A 24,310-nucleotide genomic window follows, 5' to 3' on the forward strand; every position below is an offset into this window, starting at 1 on the left:
CTATAATAGCATATGCTATTTCAGCAACTTTTTAAATAAGAACATTGAATTTTCAGTTAAATCAACATTAAATAAATTAAATAGAAACTTAAGTCATAAATAAAATAGACTTCGTTTCATCACTTAGCAAGAGGACTCAAATAGATTTTTGTGGTTGAATGAAAAATCTTTTGAATGTAGTATAGTATAATTAAGCTACCTCCAACCCCTGAATCTCTTGCCCATTTCTTCCCCCACATACTGTTAGGACTGGAAAGCTTTGGAGTACAACATATACGAGAATAGATAATAAGAATCATTCTCTTATTTATTTATTATTTAGTTTATTAGCTTGTTCTATTTATTATTTATTACCTTGTTCTAGTCAACTGTAGTGGAGGGAACTGGTGTTGGAGCAGTAACGTGGTTATGGAAGAGGCCTTCTTGGTTTCTTGGTTGCAGAGAAATCAGGTAGTTGTTTACTAAAGCTCAATCAAGTCATGATCTCAATGAATTAGAATATAAATGCTTTACAAAACCCCCACGCCATCAGCAGAGTATGCTATTCTCTTTGGTTACTCCTGAGAATTGAATTAGTTCTTCCTTCCCCATGGATATTGTTTTATGTACCGTTAACAGAAATTAGCAGTGTTGGTTCAACTTTTCTGTTTAATGCTTGATAATTCTGATAATTTAGAAGGAAATCACTTTACCACCCCACCCCCCAATCCCACTGTACTATCTGGTTTCTTCTGCCTTGTAGGATAATAATCACTACCTTCAAAAAGAGAACTAAAAACATAAGAAGTTATCATAGCTCAGGATCAATCAGTGATAAGAAAGGCCAGCAGTGCACCAGGTAGATCAGCTACCCCCTGGTGGAGCTCTGATCTTGGAGGTTCTAGCAGTAGGTTAGGTAGCAGCCCTGGAGATTTACTGGGGGCTCTGCTTAGGGAAACCTGAAGAGGCATATCAGAACTCCAGCCCTCAGAGGGTCTGGAGTTTAGTACCAGAAACCAAGATAAGGAGGGTGGTGTGTAGCAGGGAGATATAAAGCAAGATCCAGGTACTGTGACTAGATTACAAGGTCAGGGAGGGATCAGTACTAAGTAAGTTTGACCTTGACTTGAGCTCCTTTCCTCAGATTCCTTATTATTTCCTGGACACAAAATGGGGATTTTATTGACCTCATCTGTAAAGGTTAGAAGTTTCCCAAGGCTAGGGAAGGACTGAGCAGATTATTACAAAGTGGATTTTCATACACTGAGATTTTAATGTACTATATACATAGTTTCTGGTGACAGACTATTCTCATTCTGTTTTAGAATGTCAGAGTGAATTGGTTAAAACCTGTAACTTAAAGAGCGTTTATTTCTCTTGTTCAGCATAGACACCTGGCTAGGCAGGGTTTTCTGGATGCCCCACATTCCTTAAAGCAGAAGTGGGTTTTCATTTGGAGTTGGGTGTGGAGAAAGGGGCAGTAAGAAGCTGATTAGAATCAACCAGGAAACTCTTTCAGCATATTAAGTTGAATCTTATGAAATTGCTGCTACTTTACTATTTTTATTCTACAAAAAAAAGTTTTCATCTGGTTCAGTATGTATCCCTCAGATCCACTGGATTACTGGATCAGAATGGCATGTGTGTGAAACGCCAGGAGATTCTGATAGGAAATGACCTTTGTTCTAGAAAAAACGGGTAACCTGTGCCTGTCTCTAAGAGGAGAGCTGAGTCCACCGACACTGGAATGAGTGGTAGGGGCAGTCTGTTACTTTCCAGTAGAGGTTCATATGGTTCACCCAAATGGAATAGTATTCTTAAACATTTGAATTTGTCCACATTGGGACTTTGTAAAGGCTTTCTGCCCAGGACTCACCAGGAGAAGCCAGGCATCGAACACAATTCAGCCTTGAGAACGCTCCCCTCCCCTACGTTCAGGCCGTGAATTTAACTGACCTTTATAGCAGTGTTTATTCCAGCAATTTTAGCTCCAGTTATCTTTACCCCTACTCCTCTTTGTAAATATTTCAATTAGAAATGGAAAATTAAATTAAAAATCAACTACAATAAAGAACATTAAAAACCTTTGGTTACTTAGAAGCTTGCTTCTACCGGTTCAGTACCAAGAAATCACAGCAGGTGGGGCGGAGTGTGTTAAAATGATGGGTCCTCAGCTTTTTAGTCAACGTACGTAAAATTACTCTTATATGGTAAACAGAAAGATGAGTGGGTTGACGAATCAACTTTAAGTTTTTAAATGGTGAAACAGTTTTTACCTGCTATGAATACATAGACAGAGATAAAGTGAAGAGAGCAAGGATGCAGAGAGACCCCAAGCTGAAACAAATGAATCTAAATATATTTCACATGAATAATACAACCACATTGAAGGTGGGGGAATGGGGAGAACTAACCTGAATAATTCTTGAATATATATATTGGCTATATACTTGTAGGCTAAACACAAGAAGAACTGTAAATAAATATTGGCCAGTAGTTAGTAGATTTGTTTTTTATGTTGATATTTAGCAGTTCTGAAACTACTTGTTGTGCATTCTTTTACTGAGCAAATATGTAAGTGTATAGTGGATAATGAGAGCTAGGATTCAGAGGAGTTATGAATATGGAAAGGGAAGGCTAGAATTAACCCAGTGGTGTTGGATTGGAATTGGAGCTGTCAGTACAAATTTATGTTTTTAATATATCTAAATAGATGTAGAGAAATAGATATGGATGTGAAAGCATGTGTGTGTGTGTGTGTGTACATACAAATCTGGGACAATTTAAGCACCAAGATAAGTGATAGTAATAAATTATAAATCATAGAATAAAATAAGCTATGAATCAGTACTGGTGTATGAGTGAATGAATTAATGAATAAGTAAAAAACAAGGCAGAAGGGTAGGCTTTTCCTTAGAGTAGAAAAGTAATAAAGACAGAAGGAATGATGAGAATTGCAGATCACCTTTTGGCAACCACAGTAGAAATGATTGCTTCAGTTAAGAATCATCAATAGATGTTGAAACTAGTGGGTGAAGGTTTGGTGAGAAACAGAATATTTATATAGTCTCAAAGTATCTCCTTATGAGATGCTTATTAGTTAAAAAGGGGAAAAAATAGTAACCTTTCAGTGGAGAAACTTGGCAGGTGATCAAAGGTATTATCACTAGTAATGGGACAAAAATGATATCATGTACCTCCTGATCGGATGCACTGAGAATGACACACATCTCTTCTGTGATATTCCTGCCAAAAATGCATAACCTGAATCTAATCAAGAAGCAGATCAGATAAACCCAAATTGAGGGACATTCTACAAAGTAAATAGCCTGTACTCTTCAAAAATGTCAAGGTCATGAAAGACAAGAACTGAGGAAAATATTCCAAGAGACTAAAGAGATGACAGCTAAATTCTGTGTATGATTTTGGATTAGATCCTGGATCAGGAAAACAGAGATGTCCTTGTTTTTAGGAAATCATACTGTAAAGGGGCATCATGCTTTCAACTTATTAAACAGTTCAGGGAAGGGAAAAAAGTGTGTGTGGGAAATCTGGGCACATGGTATACAGGAATTCTTTCTACTATGTTTGCAAACTTTTATACAAAATAAAGTATTTTTTAAAAACTAAACAGAAAACACCACCATGGCTGGTTGAGTGCTGTGTGCCAAAATGTCTACTACTGTTGGTTCTGCTCTGGCTCTGTTAGCACTCCATAGGAGATCCTTTGTTCCGGCTCTCTCCCTCTTCTTTTCTTTTAATCTGTATCAGATTTTATAAATTATAACTTTGTAAATTATACATATTTGTAATGAATTCAAACAATACAAAATTATGCAGAATAGAAATCTTTCTCACCCACTCCCATCACCACCAAAGTTACCACTGTTAACAAGTTGGTTGTCACATTATAAACATTCCTGGACTTACACAGGTAGACTGTGTTCACATGCAAGTACTGGTACAGAGTCTCCTCTTCCCTTCCTCCCAGACTACTAAACGTTGTTGAGTATCCTTTTTTTTAACCTAATATTGCCGTGGACATCTTTCTCAGTAAATATACATAGCTTTGCCTCATTCTTTACCATTTCTTTCTCTAAATGAATGCTTCCATTGTCTCTGAAACTAGTTGTCAAGGACTGATAAGCTGACTGACTTTAATGGTAGAACCGTTTGTAAGGATACTGGATAGCTGGTAGCTCACAGGTGTTAAGGATGTACCAAGATGTAATCTATGCAGAAATAGAAGTACAATGATGTACACCTGAAATTTTTACAATGTTATAAACCAATGTTACTGCAATAAACAAAAAATTAAAAAAATAAAAAAAATAAAAAAAAAAAGAGCTGAGTACTGTAATTATATCAGAGAATAGCCAATGATGTTTATGTTGATGATGCTAATTATTAGGAACTATTTTACTTATATTAAATATCTTCTGTTTATGAAGTCAGGAAACTGAAAAAAAAAAAAAAAAAAAAAAGGATGTACCAAATAAACAAGACTCCATTAGGTATCGGGACAGCTCTGAAGACCTCAGTGACAGGAGTTCGGGAGACTATTAAGGTGACTTAGCTCCAACCACCTCCATTTTCTGTATCTCTATACTCAAGGTTGAAATCCTCAGAAGAAAAAACATGTTTGGACACTTTGGGCAGCATGTGTCCCTTAAATAGTCAGCTGTTGTTCAGGGAGTAAGGGCACAGAACCCAGACATTGGCCTCTGGGTGCCCTTCCCAGAGAAGAAGGATCAGCAGAGCAGCCATCTCAACTGACTTCTCTTTCCAGGGCTGCCCTAAGTGCTTTGTGTCTGGTCCGTTCTGGTCTCTCCTTTAAGTTCAGCTGCCCTTGCACCATTGGAGTTATCCTCTACTACCGTGATTCTCAAATGTGGTCCCTACACGAGCATTATCAGCATCAGCTTGGAAACTTGTTAGAAATGCAGATTCTCAGATCCCATCCCAGACCTACTGAATCAGAAACTCTGGAGGTGGTACTAGCACTCTGTGTTTAGGAAGTCCCCCAGATGATTCTGATGCACACTAATACTTGAGGATCACAGTTCTGCTAAATAAATCTGATCATATTATTTCCCCAGGTTAAAAGATTGTAACAGCTCAGCTATGCACATACTCCAGAGTCCTCACTCATGGCATAAAAAGCCCTGTGACCTCACCCCGGCCTGCTTCTGCAGTCATTTACCCACATTCCCCACGTATGCGTTCTCTTCCCCTCCATCCTGTCACACAGCTTTGCTGAGCCCTTTCCTGGACTGTCATCTGGTAAATTTCGGCTCTTCCATCACCTCCTCTCTGATGCCTTCCCTCTTCGCCAGTCACTTTCTGCCTTGGCTGTGTTTCTCATGGTGCCCTAAACACTGTTTATCTGTTTATCTCCCCATTAGTTTACCTGACAGCTCCCCCCTAGAGTGTGAGCTCTGGGCTCAAGGCAAGGACTTCATTTCATTGATTCTTGTGTCTCTGGCACATAACAAAGATTATATGCTTGGTTAAATTTTTGTTTTTTAGTTTTTATTATGAAACTTCAAGCGCATCAAAAGGTAGAGAGTGTAGAAATGAATATCTGTTAACCTGTCATCACAATTTACCAACTTAAAATTTTGCCTCATTTGCTTCATTTTTTCCCTAAGTATTTTAAAGTAAATAAATGATGTTATATCATGACATTTTGTCATTATATAGTCTTTGTATTTCAATACTAAAAACTAAAGACATTTTCCTATGTTACCATAATATCATTCTCACACCTAATAAATAATAAAATTGACAGTTCTCAAATATTGCCTAATACCTATTCTACATTCAGCTTTCTCTATTTTCCCACAAAAGGTCTTATATCTGGTTTGTTCAATCAAGGACTACACATTACATATGAGAGTAGGCCTCTGGGGATATTTTAACCATTCTAGAAGCCCTCTCCTCTTTCTTTTTTTCCATTATTCAGTAAATAAACTCCTAACTATTATTTATCCCCACTCATGTGGGATAACATTAATCCAATACCAGCACACTTCTGAGGAGCTGGAGTGATGTTGTACCTTTATGTTCAGAATAATCCAGTCTCCTTGTATGAGCCCAGACCTGTGATTTGCAGGCAGTAAATCATTGCCACACCAGCCAATGTGCACAAGAAGCCAGAATCACAACAGCCAGAGAAATAGGAGAGCTACTTAGGATCTGGGCTTTGTGGCATATTTAATTAATGGAGTCTCCATTTTGTCTTCCAGAAAGTCACTGAAAGAGCCACAGTTCATTTACAGTGACTCTCTGGATTCCTGGAGGCTTGGGCCTTCAGGATTTGGTAATTTCCTTTCACCTTGCCCATGTCCTTGTGTTTTATTTTATTCTAGCTCTTTTCTTATCCTTTTAGGTCTCCAGGCTTTCATATAGTTTGTAGAACAATAAAGTGACTTTTGTGTGTGTGTGTGTGAGGAGATCAGCCCTGTGCTAACATCTGCCAATCTTCCTCTTTTTTTGCCGAGGAAGACTGGCCCTGGGCTAACATCCATGCCCATCTTCCTCCACTTTATATGGGACGCCGCCACAGCATGGCTTGCCAAGTGGTGTGTCTGTGCGCACCCGGGATCCGAACAGGCGAACCCCAGGCCGCCGCAGCGGAGTGCATGCACTTAACTGCTTGCGCCACCCGGCCAGCCCCAATAAAGTGGCATTTTTAAGCTCTCTAACTTGCTTAGAATCTTAATTCAATTTTAAATATGAAACATAAATTTGCATTGGGGAGTGTAAGCCCACAATTCAGAAAATTCTCTTTTTAACCTTTATTTACAAATAGTTCTTAAGCTTTATTTATATTTAAGAGAAAGGGGGGAAAATATTTTTAAAAATTCCCTAAATAGAGTCCTGAATGCGGTAACTGACTTTGAGTTTAGAGCATTACGTTATGTAAATGCAGAGTTTGAATTTTCCTTCGGAGTCTCTAATTGCTCTCTGTAGCTTTTACGATCAAATTATTAGGACTTAATAGTGATCACAATACCAGGCACATATATCAGTTGAATAAAACTAGTCCTATAGGTTGAGTCACCTTCAGTGAGGAGAAAGGTGGGGTTGGGGATGGGGCTGGTGGAGAAGGGGAGATATACTTGGTGAAGCTGCAGAAGGTTCAGAAAGAACGCTGTCGGGTATTTTAGGAACTATGGCCCAGGAAAGAAAACTGTATTAGCGTGGTTTCCTAGTCAGCTTGGGCTGCCATAATGAAATACCATAGACTGGATGGCTTAAACAACAAACATTTAATTCTCTGAGTTCTGGAGGCTAGAAAATCCAAGATTAAGTTGCCAGCAGATTTAGTATCTGATGAGAAGCCTCTTCCTGGTTTGCAGACAACGCCTTCTCCCTCTGTGCCTATGTGGCCTTTCCTTAGTGTGTGCTCATGGAGAGAGATCTCTGATGTCTCTTCCTCTTTTTCTAAGGGCACTAATCCCATCATAAGGGCCCCACCCTCAGAATCTCATCTAAACCTTAATTACCTCCCAAAGATGCACTTCCAAATACCATTACATTGGGGGTTAGGGCTTCAACATATGAATTTTGGGAGAACACAAATGTGCAGTCTGTCACGCATAAGCATATGGATTTGAAACTGCCCTGGTTTACTCTTAAGTATACTAGACTACTAAGGATCCATTATTTGTCAGCAGTGTCTTGCCCTGGGTAGGGAATTCAGCCTTTGTAGATCATAGTGAACCTGTGTTGATTTGGTCAGAATGTTGTAGGCCATCTTGAAGAGACTTTTGGCTGTCCCTGTAGCCAGTCAGATTGAGTTGCTTCTGAGTAACTGTTTATTCTCAAATTGGTATCATACCGATATCCAGAAACGTCCTTTCTGGTCACCATGTAAATAAGATACCATTTACAATTGTAAGAGAAAGGTTTCTGTTCATTATAAGAAGAGTTTTGGTGGATTATAGGCAAGAGAGGAAAAAGTTGACTTTGAAAGGCACAGATTCCCCCTTCAACTTGGCAGTAATCTTATCCTGACAGCATTTAATGTGAAGTCACTCTGGCCAGAGAATAATCTTATTAGGCTTTAATTAAAAGCACAAGGTATTTTTTTTTTCATGTCTCCTCCTTCTTATCTATCTTCCTCTTTTTCATCTTTCTCTTTTCACTCTCTTCACTTCCCTGCTCTCCCTACCCTGCCCCCCTCTGCCTCCTCTTCATCAGCCTTTAACATTTAAAATGTTTTTGGCTTGGCTGATCCCTCTGGATAGAAACTGAGCTGAGCAGGATATTGATTACCAAATATGGTGTTGCTGCTCAAGATGTTAGAAGAATGTGGCTTGTATTCTGAGCCTCCGGCCTCTGAATAAGCTGCCAAACAAATTAGGTCATTTTAACTTCTGAGTTTTTTTTTTTTTTTAATAAGGAGCTGGAACTTTGATTTGGAACATAACATGATGGTGGTGTTATTTTAGCTCACATGGGGAGGGAGGGGGTGAGGAGGAGTGGGAGAGACTCAGTTCAGCATGTTTTAGGACATGAGCCACCAGCCCAGGTTGTGTAAGAGGAAAGTGAGTTGTGTGGAGCCTTGGTGGACTCAAGAACACCAGTGAAGGAGCTGAGGTGTGGAAGTCAGATATGCAGCCTCATTGTCTGAGGCTGGAGACTCCAGAAGACTCCTGACAGGTCTCAGGGTGCTCTTCTTGTGTTACGACAGCCTAGGCCTCGGTGCTCACGTTGATGTGGGCTCAGGTTTAGGAAAGTTGCTTCTTCACGGGAAGGTTGGTGGGGTTTAGTGCCAGGGAGGACACCCTGAAATTGATGGCAAGTTGTTACTATGTGTGGCTGAATACACACGTCACTCCACAGCGTACCTTTAGATGACATTCCAGGGACTGCACTTGTCTTTCAGCAAAGACCACAACTCTTTAGGTCTGTATTTGGAAATACTTATTCTGTTGTGGTATTAGCTTTAATAGAGTGAAATGCTCTTAAGTCGAATGGAAGCGGATGGAAGCAAACACTGCTTTAGAATGTTGCTTTGGGGCCGGCCCTGTGGCTTAGCGGTTAAGTGCACGGGCTCCGCTGCTGGCGGCCGGGGTTCGGATCCTGGGCGCGCACCAACGCACCGCTTCTCTGGCCATGCTGAGGCCGCGTCCCACATACAGCAACTAGAAGAATGTGCAGCTATGACATACAACTATCTACTGGGGCTTTGGGGGAAAAATAAAAAAAAAAAAAAAAGAATGTTGCTTTGTTCTTTTTCCATATATACATTTTTGGCAAGATAATACTGAGGTTTCCCAAATTAAAGCAAAATAAAACAAAAACTGAGACCAGTTAAAGAAAGAATTTCTTTTTACATTTCATATAACTGGCACCCCCTTTTCACTTTTTGTTGTTGGTGAGGGCTGCACAAGTGGATTCCTTTTCTTCCCACCCATCCCCATTTGCCACCTTTACTTGGTTTCTTCTAGAGAATGGATAAATCAGGTTCACCAAGAAACTCCAGCCACTCCAGGACATCTGTGGGTCAGGGCTCTGTGGCTTTTGTTGTACCTCCCTGAGGACCTCTCTTACCTTCCCTTTTTAGAACTCCCCTTATTTCTCTTATTACCATTACCATCCAGTCACAGGCCCTTCCTCCCATCTTTGAAGCTGAGCCCGTGATGTTCAGAGTTGTTCATCCTGGTCTACAGAGTCAGAGATTCTTACTAATTTCATGTGGAAATTGTTCTTACTTTTGTTCAAGCTAATTAAGAAGAAGAAGGGGGACTTGGGGGCTCACAGGCCCACATGTGCACTAAATGGAATACCCGTGTTTTTAGGATACTCATTTTCAGAACTCCACTTCCTTTCCAGAACACACCGTACAGACAAGTGTGGGACCTGAGTCTGTTTTAGATGCATATTTATGTACTATACTGGGATATCTTTTTGATACTATTGTTGGGGTCCAGAATCCGTGGCATCGGACATAGATATGAGATCATTCATTATGCTTATTAATGAAGGCATTCTTGAATGGTGGAAGGGTTTCAAAATAGACCTTAGATATTGCCCTAAATCTTGTATTTTATAGTGATTGTGATTTATTTTATGGAGTATGTTTTGTTTTAGGTGAACTGCAGTAATAGGGTCCAGAGCAATTGAAATGACTATCCTCTCTTTGGCCTGTTGTCTCTCTATCCATGTAGCTAATAAGCCAGCTATAATTAAAATCAGGACTTTACCATGTCAAGACGTGCATATTTTATGTAAAGTTATAAGCTAACTGGAATTAAATACTAGTTATATTGAAATCTTAAAACTGTTTATTTCCTGTCTTCTTAGTAACTCAGAGTACGTGTATCACTGTTATGAAAGCTCCCCAGTTAGAAAGGGATGGGAATTTTTCCACCTCTAATGACAGGTGATGAAACTAAGGCATTGAAGAATTATATTGTTTTTAAGTCAGTGTCAGAGCACTGGTCAAAGCCCAGGCCTCTTAGGATTTCCAGTATTGCACAGGGCTTTACACTAATTCTTTCATTCTTATTGGTAGCTATTAATTAAAGTTTTTGACTGTGCTAGGAATTTGCTGCCTCATATTTAAAACTTGAACGTTTTTCGTCCAAGAAAAAAAGGAAGAGTTGAAAAACTATGTAACTAAATTCTTTAAGTAAACAAACTCTACCTGACTTTCTGGACTTGTGTTCATGGGTTTTCGTGTAATCTGTGTAAGTAGTGAGAAGGAGAGCTTTAGCTGACCTTTTTTTCTGATAGGCCAGGGTTTACTGTTGTGTTTATTTTGTCACCATTCCTGTTTGACTCTAAGGAAATGAAAACATCTTCCATTTGTTCTTTATTTCCAAAGGGCATACGCTTCGATCCTGAAATTCCGCAAACACTACGACTAGAGTTTGCTAAGGCAAACACAAAGATGGCCAAGAACAAACTAGTAGGGACTCCAAACCCCAGTACTCCTCTGCCCAACACTGTACCTCAGTTCATTGCCAGAGAGCCATGTAAGTTGATCTACTTTTCATTTTGGAAAAAAAAAAATGAATAAGAGTTGTTCATGTGTTGCATGTGAGATTACACCATGGGACATAGAGCTGGCTGAGTGTCATTTTCCATTTCTGTGAAGAGGCTGTCTATTCATGCTGTCTGATTTCCAAATACAGCAATCTTGTTCATGATTGGCTGTCCCAAAAGATAGTTCAGCTTGATGAGAACCGTAAGTACAAAATTTTGTTTGATATGCTGTAGATTTCCTTAATGTGATCTTGACTTGTTTTGGGTATGTCATATTTGCCTTTGGATATAAACCCTTCCTTGTTCCCCTATCCTTGGACACGAGAGCTGGTTCTCAGCATTCACTTTACTCCATTTGTTGAAGAACATCAGTTCTGTGGCTTAGGGAAAATAGAATATTAAAAGTGAAAGAAGCAGATATTAAGAAGTTCATTCCATTTTTGAGAACAATTTAGCCATAAATCTAGGGAGGAAGTAAACACACAGAAAGAATTTATATATTGGAACAACCAGTTCTAGTAAACTAATACTAGTAAAGTTTTAAGGAAATTTGGGGCTTCCTGTTTTAAATTAATTGGGTAAGGACCCTGACTAATGGCTAAACAAGTCTTTTACCCTACCTAATGAGCTTATTCCCTTAAATGTCCAGGCTACAATTGCTGCCTTTGATTGAATAACTTGAAAAGGTTGTCTTAATTTTCTTTTTCAAGGTCAGTCAGTAGCAGAAGTGAGGCGTGAGATAGGCCTTAACTTTTCCTTTCATTGCATAGCCATATGTGATTTAATATGGCAGGGCATTCAAGGAATCCCAAGTGACTTGCTGTTATTTGGAATATTTCTGTCCTATCATTCTTGATCTTCTTTCCAAACCACATGATCTTGATCTTCCTGCTTTCCCTGACAATACGTTTCAACTTTTCTTATTGCAATTGAAGGGCACATGGGTTCCTTTCTCCCCCCATGTCATGTGCATGTCAGATTTAATCAGGCTGTTATGGAAGTTACAGTCATTCTGCAGCTCAGTCACTCTTGAGAAAGCTGCTGCTTGTCAGTGGAAACTAATAGATAAAAGACAAGTTTCTCCCCCAGTGTGTTCTAAACTTTTTCTGTGAAGCCAGAAAGTCATAATAGAGAAAAAAATTATTTTGTTCTTCCATGTCCTAGGGAAACTTGAATCTTTTGTTTATTTGGGGAGGAAATCTAAACAAAAGTTTCATCTTATGGTGTAGTTGCACTCCAGGAGGATATGTGAACATCTCTTACATAACTCCATATCCTTACAGCATCTAGCTCGGTGCCTTATATATTGCATATATTTAATAAATATTTATTACAGTGATGATGAGTGGGTAAATTAATGTTTTAATTTGGCTATTTGCAGAATTACTCCATTTGTATGCCTCTACATTTCTCTCTGAAATTTCTTCTCTCTTGATTAAGGCATCAGAAAAGAATATTGGGGGGCCGGCCCGGTGGGTAGCGTTAAGTTCATGCGTTCCGCATTGGCGGCCCAGGGTTCGCAGGTTTGGATTCCACGGGTGCACCGACGCCCCGCTTGTCAAACCATGCTGTGGTGGCGTCCCATATAAAATAGAGGAAGATAGGCACATATGTTAGCCCAGGGCCAATCTTCCTGAGCAGAAAGAGGAGGATTGGCATTGGATATTAGCTCAGGGCTAATTTCCCTCAGAAAAAAAAAAGAGTGTTGGTAGGTTACCTTGATTTAGAAAAGATAGCCTAAAGTAACTCGTTACTTTTCTAGTGAATTTGCATGCCTCAGATCTCAGAGCACTTTGAAAAGATTAATTCAGACAGGAAGTGTAATACTGGCGATACTTTATCCTTTCAATTCTTTATTGAATGCTTTTCTTTCTGAGAGCTCAAATTTTGTTTTAAATCTGCTACAAAAGCTCTGTGAAATAGGTAGCCAGGGAGGTGATCGCCAGTTAACAACAGGATACACAAAAGCAACAGAGATGAACAGACTGGACGTCCACAAGTCTCTGAAGTTACAGGAGAGTTTACAACACTGCACTGGCCAGCTCTGCCCCGCTCCCTTCCCTGTGTGTAGAACAGCTCAGAAGTGGCCACATAGTTTCCATGGCATGGTCAAAATTTACCTGGCTGCTCATGACAAAACAAATTTGAAGTTAAAAATCCAGACAGCATTGTATTCTTGAGGAAATATAAGTTAGCATGATTTCTCTTAATATAACTCCCTTTTATGACACAGAGGCCTTGACAAACAGCAGTTCCACTGTGTCTCAGATCGACCTTATCATCCATTACACTTTCCTCTGGGAATTGTGAACTTCCCTGTCACAAGCGCAGAGTTGTTGCTTTCCTGGAAGCAAACTGCGGACTAAGAACACTGTGGTGGTTCTGTACTGGAAAATCCAATTGCGTTGTGCCCATAATTGATACTTGAGGCGATCAGTTCAACACTTGTCAGGAGTAGACTGCTATGAAATCACCGATTTTTGGGATTGGAAAAGCCCTGTAGGCTTCTCTATTGTGGGCCATGAGAGAGGATTTCTGTAAATGCTTCTTGTTATTGATGTTGTTATATGGTGGTGGCTGAAATGTACCCATTGCCATCACTACAGGAAGAATGTGTTGTGATTCCATTATACAACAAATAGTTACTTGAACTCTCATTTCTCAAATATCTGTTGAACTTAAATGAGCACCCAGTGTGCTAGACACTGGGGAAGAAAGAGTCTGTGGTTGCTGTCCTAAAAGAGCTGTTAGTCCAAGGGCTTGATGGTGGTCAAGCTGTCAGGAAACTTGGCCCGTGTAAAGAATGTAAAAGAGATTCCTTGCAGCCTAGTCTAGATTGTCCCAAATCAGACTGCCTTATTTGCTGAGCACCTGCTCTGTCTGTGTCAAGCATGAAGAATGAGAAAACCAGGTATTGCGACTTGCCAAGGTAGATGGTGGTCTGGACTGGTGAACCTTTGGCCTTGGACTTGAAGATGTCAATGAGAGTTCTGGTTCTGCCAGTTACTGTCAAGCTTTGTGACCTTAAAGAAAAACATTTAACCTTGCTGTGCTCCTGTTCCCTCAGCTGTAAAATTGGAATAATGCCTTCTTCACGTGATTGTTATGAGGGCTAAATAAAACAATATCATAAGATTGTATTGAAGATTAAATGGGTGTAATATATGTAGAGTACTAGGCAAATGTAAAGTACAATCTTAATTTTTTAAAAAAGCATTGAGTTGCTCTCCTTTCTTAATAGTTAAAAGTAGCTATTGATCTGAGGTGTCATCACTGTGTGACTATAGCCAATTGTCTTTGCAAATTAGGAGAAAGAAATGAAATTCACATACAGTCTCAGAAAAGTAGTATACTTCCCTAAGTTTTTATTAATTTGAGCTTCTCCTTCTCTCACTGTCTTGTATGTGATGAAGTAAGAAAAATACTATGAGAAAGCAGGAAGTGAGAGATGTAGAAAATTTATAAATTATATAAAATTCTCCTAGATTATGCATTTGGTTGTACAGGAAAGTAGTGTTCTGTAGTGTAAGAACTCCACTTTAGAGATGAAAACAGGGCAAGTCACCATCTCTCTGAGTTTTGTTTTCCTCATCTGTAAAAAGGTGATAGAATGTGCCAGACACTCTGTTAAGCATTTTACATGAATTATCTCATTTGATTCTCAATAACACTATTTTACAGTTGAAACCGAGGCCTAGAAAGGTCTAGTAACTTTCTTGAGGTTACACAGTCATCAGGTGTTACGGGTTGAATTGTGTCCCCCTAAAACTCATATGTCGAAGTCCAAACCCCCAGTGCCTCCAAATGTAAGCATATTTGGAGATAAGGTCTTTAAAGAGCTGATTAAGAAAATTAAAATGAGGCTGTTAGGGTGGGTCCTAAGAAGAGGGAGACACCAGGGATGTGCTCACACAGAGGAAAGGCCATGTGAGGACACAGCGAGAAGGCACTGCAAGACAAGGACAGAGGCCTCAGGAGAAGCCAAACCTGCCAACACCTTGATCTTGGGCTTCTAGCCTCTAGAACTGTGAGAAAATTCGTTTCTATTGTTTAAGCCACTCAGTCTGTGGTATTTTGTTATGGCAGCCCCAGCAAACTAAATACATCAAGTGATAGAGCCTGGATTTAAATTCTGGCCTGTCACTTACTAGTTTTGTAACTTTGGTCTAGTTACTTAACCTCTCTGTGTCTCGGTTTTCTCATGTATAAAACAGCAGTAACAATTGTATCTACTCATAGGGTTGTGAGGATTAAATTAATTGATGTTTGTAAAAGTTAGAAGAGGGCCACATAAGTGAGCACTCAGTGACTTTAGTATGTGTGTGTAAGAATGTATATGTTGGGGGCTGGCCCAGTGGCGTAGTGGTTAAGTTCGCATACTCTGCTTCAGAGTCCTGGGGATTCACAGGTTCGGATCCTGGGCGTGGACCTACATACACTCATGAAGCCATACTGTGGCAGCATCGCACATACAAAATAGCAGAAGATAGGCAGGGATGTTAGCTCAGGGCCAATCTTCCTTGGCAAAAAAAAAAAAAAAAGTGTATATGTTTATGTGCTTTTGTCCATCACAGTTGTGAGACCTATAGTTTTTCTGCCTTTGTTTACTCAGCATCTAGCACCTAGAAATACATGTAGAATTTTTTTTAAGATGCCACAGATTTTATTTTATTCTTTTTCATTTGGAACTTTTAAAATTTACAGTGTTATTGAGGTATGATTGGAATATGATAAAATGCACATATCTAAAGTGTCTAATTTGGTAAGTTTTGTCATAATACATGTGGAATTTAATTGAATAAATGCTCTTGATCTGTTTACACTGTTTGCAGCATACCATAGTATAATAGTGCCTGTAAAGCTGGAGGTGGCCAAGACTTAATAGTCTTTACTCAGATTAGACAGACCCTCTAACTTCAGATTTTATGGAGCAAATATCAGAAGGCTCCAGAACTTGGCAGATTTTCAGAATACTGTAGTCCATTCCCAGGGATTCTGATTCTATGGCTCTGGTCTGGGACTTATGCTCTGTATTTTTAAAAGCTCTTTGGGTGATTCTGATGCACAGTCAGCTTTGAGAATCACCAGCAGAGCAAGGAATCTCCCTGCTCACACACTCTTCTCCCCTGCCCTTGCTTCTTCCCATCTCTCCAAAAAAGCACAAGCAGGCTCTATTAAGTGGATACCTGCTAAGCACATAACCCTTTGGTGAATAATCAGACCACTTCCTTGTTTTCCTGCCACACCACTGGAATTTCCCATTTATCCAATACTGACCCCAGCTATCTGGAAGTGAGTTTTCTGTCTCGTGTCTGTAGAGATCCTGTGGAAGTTCAGGAAAACCTTTAAAGTGCCTAGCAGGTACCCTCCCGGGGACAGCACTCAGCAAATACAAAATCTCTTAACCTTCACCTCCGTGGGATAGGGGCCATCCGGGGTCTGGTCTGAAGCTCCCTGTGCCCATGGAACAGAGCCAAGGTGCCTGCCTTTTCCAGGGCAGCATGCGTAGCTTATTCTGTTTGAAAGACTGAGGGTATCTGTTCAGTCCCCACCCCTGCTCTGAAAATGTGCTGAGTGCCGCCGGTGCCCGTTGCTGTGTATCCCACACCTGCTCTCCTCAAGGGAGGTTGTGTAGAAAGACAGCGACTGGGTCTGAGGAAGCCCTAGTCACGCTGGGCAGAGGGAGGCAAGGGAAAGAAAGTTGCTGAGGGCTGTTTTACTCTGCAAAGCAGCTTCTTGGATTTTTGTGTTTTATATTTTGTAAGGCAAATAGCTTCAGTTTTTTCTGATGATAAAAATTTTACATGCTTCTCAGAGGGAAAAAAATTTCAGGCAGTCCAGGAAAATATAAGGAAGAAAATAAAAGTCATGAAATTCTACCACCCAGAGACAACCACCATTAACATTTTGTTGTATTTCCTTCCACACCTTTTAGTATGCGTATAATGAAAGTGAATCTATATCTGATTTTTGAATTTCAAAATCATTTAACTTAGCTCTTTATCCTTTAATTTTTTTTTTTTTTTTTTTTTGAGGAACATTAGCCTGAGCTGACATCCATTGCCAGTCCTCCTCTTTTTTGCTGAGAAAGACTGGCCCTGGGCTAACATCCGTGCCCATTTTCCTCCGCTTTATATAGGACGCTGCCACAGCATGGCTCGACAAGCGGTGCGTCGGTCAGCGCCCAGGATCCGAACCTGTGAACCCTGGGACGCTGAACACTAAAGCAGAGCATGTGAACTTACCCACTACACCACCAGGCTGGCCCCAGCTCTTTATCCTTAAGAAAAAGCTCTGATGTCCAGTGAGATTAAATGGCCTAATAGCGCCAAAAATAACGTGAGCTCTCACAGCCCTTCACCAGTGTCTTTAGGGCACTATGGATTCAGGTGGCACAGATACCTTGCTAGAATTAGAGCAAGAAGAGTGGTGATAGACAGTCTATTGGGTTGTCTCTCTTTAACTATCTGATGTCTCAAGTGAGCCCAGCCAGCTCCTGAGTGCTGGAATTCAGGTGGCTGAGTGAATGATACATAAGCTTTTATTAAATGGATGGGAAGAAAGGAAACAAGTATTTATTGAACAACTACTCTATAGCCTTAAGAACTGTGTGTAAAATACTTCTTTTCCAGCTAAGAAGACTGAAACACTGAGCATCTGAGTAACTTCCCCAAAGTCACACAGCTCTTTTTAGGCCTTATTGGCTCTAGAACTCCTTACTGGTCTCACTGCACCACACTGCCTAACTTACAGTTAGGTGCCTTTGGCTATAGCTGTTTTTAAGGTATTCCTTAGGAGGTGCTTCAGACTCACTTGAGCCTTTGAAGATGATCTTATTAAAGACCCCAGAGGCCTGCATCAGATTTCAGGGCAGGTCACTATTTAGTGAAAATTAGGCTTCAGTATAACTCTAAAGTGTCAGATTTTTTTTTTTGCTGAGGAAGATTCCCCCTGAACTAACATCTGTTGCCGATCTTCCTCTTTTTGCTTGAGGAAGATTAGCCTTGAGGTAACATCTTTGCCAGTCTTCCTCTATTTTGTATGTGGGTCACTGCCACAGCATACCTGATGAGTGGTGTAGGTCTGCACCCGGGATCTGAACCTGTGAACCCGGGCTGCTGAAGTGGAGCATGCAGAACTTAACCACTATGCCATGGGGCCGGCCCCTCTAAAGCATCAGAATTTGATGGCCAGGACTCATTAACTATAAAATGTATTCTTAAATATTGACCAAATTGCACTGGATGGTTTTTATTTAGGGTGTACTTCATTCTGAGTCGTCATTTCTGGAAATGAGTGACCACTTTCTACAGTTTAAGTATTTTAGTTGAATAAATAATGACATCATCAGCAAAGATGAAGATATTTAACTTCTTTGCGTTATCCTTGGAGGACGTGCAAACAGTTCACTTAGGAGGTGTTTCAAGTCATTCAAATGGAAATGGAAATGAGCATGGGTGGAAAGGCGCAGTAATACAGCCCTGTTTCACATTGTTTGGGACCCTAAGACCTCACCTGCACACTCCTTGAAACAGTGGTGATATGAAACCAAAATACTCACCAGTTTATGGTGAAGTAGATGGTGTGCTCCATAGGTGGTCCCTCTTTGTAAAGTCCCAAAAGGCTGATGAGCAATCTGCAGGAAATTTTTCACTTTAATTTTCAAAGAGATTGAACAGATCAGTGGAAAACCTTGCCTGCTCCTTATGTAAAGGATGAGATTGAGAGACCTACTCCTGCGGGTTTTTGAAAGTAAAACTAACACAGAAATGTGAGGGATTATCTAACTGGATATTGGGTCTGATATTTGGGGAGATAAAAGGTTTCAGTCCATTTTAAGGAACATCCCTAGAGACAGAGATATGTTGATCACATGATCACAATCTGGGCCCATCTGCATTTTGAGAAATATCACTTAATGTTCTGTTGTATATCTTTCTACATACATTTCTATACATTTATACATATATGTATAAGAAATATAGGGGGATGGGCCGGCCCCCTGGCTTAGCGGTTAAGTGCACGTGCTCCGCTGCTGGTGGCCCAGGTTCGGATCCCCAGGTGCGCACCGACGCACCACTTCTCTGGCCATGCTGAGGCCGCCTCCCACATACAGCAACTAGAAGGATGTGCGGCTATGACATACAACTATCTACTGGGGCTTTGGGGGAATAAATAAATAAATAAAAATAAATAAATAAGTAAATAAATAAATAGGGCAAGCCCAGTGGTGTAGTGGTTAAGAGCACGCTCTCCCCTGCGGCGGCCCGGGGTTCGCAGGTTCGGATCCCGGGCGCACACCAATGCACCGCTTGTCAGGCCATGCTGTGGCAGCGTCCCATATAAAGTGGAGGAAGATGGGCACTGATGTCAGCCCAGGGCCAATCTTCCTCAGCACAGAGAGGAGGATTGGCAATGGATGTTAGCTCAGGGCTGGTCTTCCTCACAAAAAAAAGAAAGAAAGAAAGAAAGAAAGAAAGAAATATAGTGTGTGTCAGGTTGTTTTTGTTTGGTTTAGTTTGGTTACAACATATTATCATACTGTCCTTATCATTTCTCACTTACCTTGTGAACATGTTTCCATCCAGGACTGTATACCCAGAGCGTTTTTTTTGTTTTGTTTTGTTTTGTTTTTGTGAGGAGGATCAACCCTGAGCTAACATCCATGCTAATCCTCCTCTTTTTGCTGAGGAAGACTGGCCCTGAGCTAACATCTATTGCCAATCCTCATCCTTTTTTTTCCCCCCAAAGCCCCAGTAGATAGTTGTATGTCATAGTTGCACATTCTTCTAGTTGCTGTATGTGGGACGCGGCCTCAGCATGGCCGGAGAAGCGGTGCGTCGGTGCGCACCCGGGATCCAAACCTGGGCCACCAATAGCAGAGCGCGTGCGCTTAACCGCTAAGCCACGGGGTCGGCCCAGAGCGTTATTTTTAAAGGCTCTTTATGTGAAAGGTATGGGGGTTGTGGTGAGGGCCTTCAATGCCAGGCTGAGGAGTTTCTTCTAAATTAACTGATGGGGAGAGAATGGAGACTGTTGAGCAGGGCAGTCTCACACTTGAAGGAAGACTCCCTCCTTCCGTAAACTCTAGGAAGCTGTGTTGGGGGAGAAGGAAAAGGAGCAGAAAACCATAAAATCTCTTTTACGTAGAGGAGGAAATTGAATGGTGGTAAAGAAGGCAGTTGCCCGAATTTTCTTCTCAATATGACTTGGAATGGCCACTGGGAAGTACCTTGGTGAGGTGGTACATTTAGGAAGGAAGGCCACTGTCCCCCCTCTCCTCTTCCACTAAGTTTGGGGAAGAGGAATTGGTAGTGATGAGGACACAAATCATTATTTCACCTGTTTTTTTACCCCAGTCCTTGCTGGTAAGGGTTTTGATGGGAGGGGAGCCCAGGTATGAAAAGGAAGTTCTGGAGGAAGGTGGTAATGGGGAGTCGTTGGGAGGCAGTAAAGGAAAGAGGCCCAGGACACGGGGAGGAGACAGGAGGCAGCTGGCTGCTGAGGGCAAAGGAGATGAGGACGTCCAAGTATGGGAAGCTGAGCTCACAGGACACTTGACTCGTGTGCCCGTTCTCTCTGAGGCAGCTCTGCAGTGGGGACTGTCTAGGGATTCTGTCCTTAGTTGTGGACCAGTTTGAAGCTACCAGAAGAGAGGTTCACAGAAACATGCCAACAATTTCCATTCTGTGTACTGAGACTTTATAATGATTGAGTAAGCCACTGAGCATTCTCTGAACACCCTCACCCCCTAACACCACCAGGCGTTTGTGGGCCTGATTGCCACATCACAGAGAAAGGCCCATTGTCAAGTCAGGACACGTATTTGGCACTCCAGATATGTATAAAGGGCACCAGCTGCCTAGGCCCCTGGGCATTCTGCAAAGTAAAAACATGAAACAAAATGGCAGTCAATAAGGACAGCAAAATACCCTTAGAAACCAGAGACCTAAACTAATGTTTATTTCCACGTGTTTCACTCTAACAAAGCAAAAACGTTGTTTTCCTTTTAAAGAGAATGGTGTAATATTTATTGAGCCACACCAATATTTACAGCCCACCTCTGCCTCTGTCTTCTCTTGAAACCTGCACACATTCCTAGTTTTTGCTTAATGTGTATAATTTTAATAATTTTTAATAATTAAATTTAACAATAATATTAAAATAATATAAGGGAATGGATTTGCTGAGAATGGTTTCCATATTAGATGTATCTTGTTTTGTGTGGGAGGCAAGTTACTGCAGCACCATGTAGATCAGCTAATCTGATCCAGTTTATTTACATTATGATTTAATGACTAGCCTATCTTTGATTAGCAATGGCTATTAACATTTTGCTTTGAATTTCTGTTTCTTGTTTATCTAGTCATTGATCAGCTATAAACAAATGCCTTAAGAACTCAGGAAGTTAAATCTCCTTGGAAATCACAGAATTCTTTTGTAATGCAAATAACTGCCCCAGCTTTAGTGTTTTGTAAACTCAAATTATTCATTACCTCTGCAGAGAAATGCAAAAATAAAGAAATTAATTTACTGGCACAATCCAGAAGAAACAGCTACCCTAGACTTAATCCTTTTAAGGCCAGGTACTCTCCTCACCTGCTCATTAAAAGGAAGGCATTTTTTACTTTTTTAAAGTTTGATGCTGGCTCCCTGTTTCTTTTCTCTGCCTTTTCACACACTTGTAATCCTCAAATAAAGAGGTGCTTTTTCTTGTACAGTAATTTTTGAGGTATTTGTCCGCCAGTCCCTGGTTGTTCTCCAAGACCTTTTCAGGGAGTCCACAAGGTCCAAACTATTTTCATGAGAATAGTTTGTTTTTCTCGCTGTGCAGTGGTGGGCACCACTACTGGCACCTTAGTGCATGTCAAGACAGCGGCCCCGAACTGTACAATCATTGTTTTCTCCACTGCCTCACACTCTGTTTAAAAAAAAACGGTTTCACCTAAGAATGTCCTTGATGAAGAAGTAAAAGTGAATAATTTTAGTCAATCTCAACTCTTGATTACAAGTCATTTTCTGATTCTTTTTTGACAAAATGAGGAGTACGCATAAAGCTCTTCTGCGGTTAAATTGTGAGCTGAACTAGCTGCTTTCTTCATGAATGCCATTTTTTACTTGAGAGAATAACTGATAGACAAACTATGGTTGTTCAGACTTGGATATTTGGCAGACTTTTTCTCGAAAATTAATGAAATGAGCTTGTCATTTCAAGAAAAACAACACAGTATTTGTTGCAATAATAAAATTTGAGCTCTAACGCACAAATTAAGAGTTTTTGAAAACTTATGTCCACCACCATGAGTTGGACAGCTTGCCAACACTTAAGGACTCTTCTGATGAGGTTGGTGGTGATATTAATGAATTGTTTTTATTGAATAATGAAATGAGTTAGCATTTGGAAGATCAGCATAATTCAGTGAACCAGTATTTCCCAAATGACCAATGCATCATGTTATAAAATTATGCATGGGTAAAGGATCCATCTAAAATATAAAATGGAATTTAATGTAACAGTACGAAAACCTCATTGATGGTTTCTGATTCCACAATGCAGCAAATCTTTGGGTGTAATATTAAAAAGGAATATCCACAATTACCAGTAAAAGATAATAAAATACTCCTTCCTTCACAAGCTACGTATCTCTGTGAGGCCATGTTTTTTTTTCATATGCTACAACCAGTAGAATACATTGCAGTAGATTGAATTTGAAGCAGGTATGAGAATCTAATTGTATTTTCTTAAACCAGATACTAAAGAGGTTTGCAAAAGTGTGAAACGAAGTTTGTCCGTGTTCTGGAATATGTAGTTGCTTTTCACAAAACGTATCCTATTTATTTTAATATGTAATCGGTTTGGTTTTTTTTAATGAATTAAAAAATATTTTAAAAACTTTTTAAGTTTTAATTTTTAATATGGTAAATATCAATTGATATAACCCACATAAACAAAAGTTCTTTTGGGTCTTCAATAATTTTCACTAGTGTAGAGGGATATTGAATCCAGAGTTTAAAAACCACTGGTCTTAAACATTTCAAGTTAACGTTTGTGTCTGGTTGGATAGAGTAAGCATGGAGATCTGCAGTTACCGGATGGCTACTGTAGATCCGGGGCAGGTGATTAAGTTTGGCTGCAGCAGCTGAAGCCATTCTGAGCTCAACTGGAGGGAAACAGTGGCCCTTCAGTGCCTGGGACCTTGCAGGCTTGTACGCCAGCCTCAGCTTTGAAGAGAGTCTTCTACTTCTGCCCCTCACTCCCTCGAGACCAGCCCAAGAATAACTGCATAAGTGGTGGTTTGAAGAGCTGGATGCCCACCCTTTCATTCTCAGAGAACCTCCTTGGGTGAGTGGCTCTGCACTGAGTACCTTTCAGAAATGCTTAATTCTACCCCACCACGCCACCACACCACCATTACCAAATGTAATACAAGCTCATTTCAAGAAACTTTGGAGAAGATGGAAAAGGGGGGAAGTTTATGTATTTAAGTTCCTAAACTTAAAGACATATGTTATTAAATTCTAGGGCTGGCCCCGTGGCTTAGCGGTTAAGCGCGTGCGCTCCGCTACTGGTGGCCCGGGTTTGGATCCGGGCGCGCACCAACGCACCGCTTCTCTGGCCATGATGAGGCCGCGTCCCACATACAGCAACTAGAAGGATGTGCAACTATGACGTACAACTATCTACTGGGGCTTTGGTGGGGGGGGGAAGGAGGATCGGCAATAGATGTTAGCTCAGGGCCAGTCTTCCTCAGCAAAAAGAGGAGGATTAGCATGGATGTTAGCTCAGGGCTGATCTTCCTCACAAAAAAAAAGAAAAAAATTCTATTGTATTTTCTTTGTATTTTTTAACATATGATTTTACAAATAAAATGTTTTTTAAAATACAAAGGTTTAAGGCATTTTAACAGTTTTTAAAATGTTCTTGTATAGTTTTCCTCATGCTCATTGGTTTTTATAATATAACTGTTATTTTTATTTAACATAATATATGTATATTTTAAAAATTGAATTCAGAAAATTATCTCACCCACCCAGAGATAAGCGTTTTAACATTTGTGAAGAATAGCCGTACACATATTGGTATTCGTGTGAATGGGATTATATATTACATACTGCTGTGATATCTGCTTTCATTTTCAGCTGTAAACCTCATTTTTGCATATCAGTAAGTATTTAGCTGATCTATAACAATGGAATACCATGTAACCAAGCCTCTTTTCCTTGCGGGAGAAGCCTGGCAGAAGTGGTAGTTGCTTGGAGAGTAAAAGAAGCGAGAAATCTCAGTCTTGAGGTGTAACGTAGTCAGTGCAAATGCAAGTCCTTTCTTTAT

At 40.3% G+C, this 24,310-nt stretch overlaps 1 protein-coding gene across 4 annotated transcripts in view; it reads left to right on the top strand.

The window, feature by feature from the left end:
- The window catches only part of RBPMS (RNA binding protein, mRNA processing factor), a 176,334-nt gene that overhangs the window by 94,742 nt on the left and 57,282 nt on the right, over positions 1-24,310 (top strand). For all 4 annotated transcript variants that reach the window (XM_087418478.1, XM_087418477.1, XM_004428819.3 and 1 more), the window contains exon 5: positions 10,820-10,970. In XM_087418478.1, coding sequence (XP_087274604.1) covers positions 10,820-10,970 — 151 coding nt within the window. The remainder of the gene's footprint in view (positions 1-10,819; positions 10,971-24,310) is intronic.

This window comes from Ceratotherium simum, chromosome 28 (genome assembly GCF_057802395.1).
Source record: "Ceratotherium simum simum isolate JZ-2026a chromosome 28, ASM5780239v1, whole genome shotgun sequence".
NCBI lineage: Eukaryota > Metazoa > Chordata > Mammalia > Perissodactyla > Rhinocerotidae > Ceratotherium > Ceratotherium simum.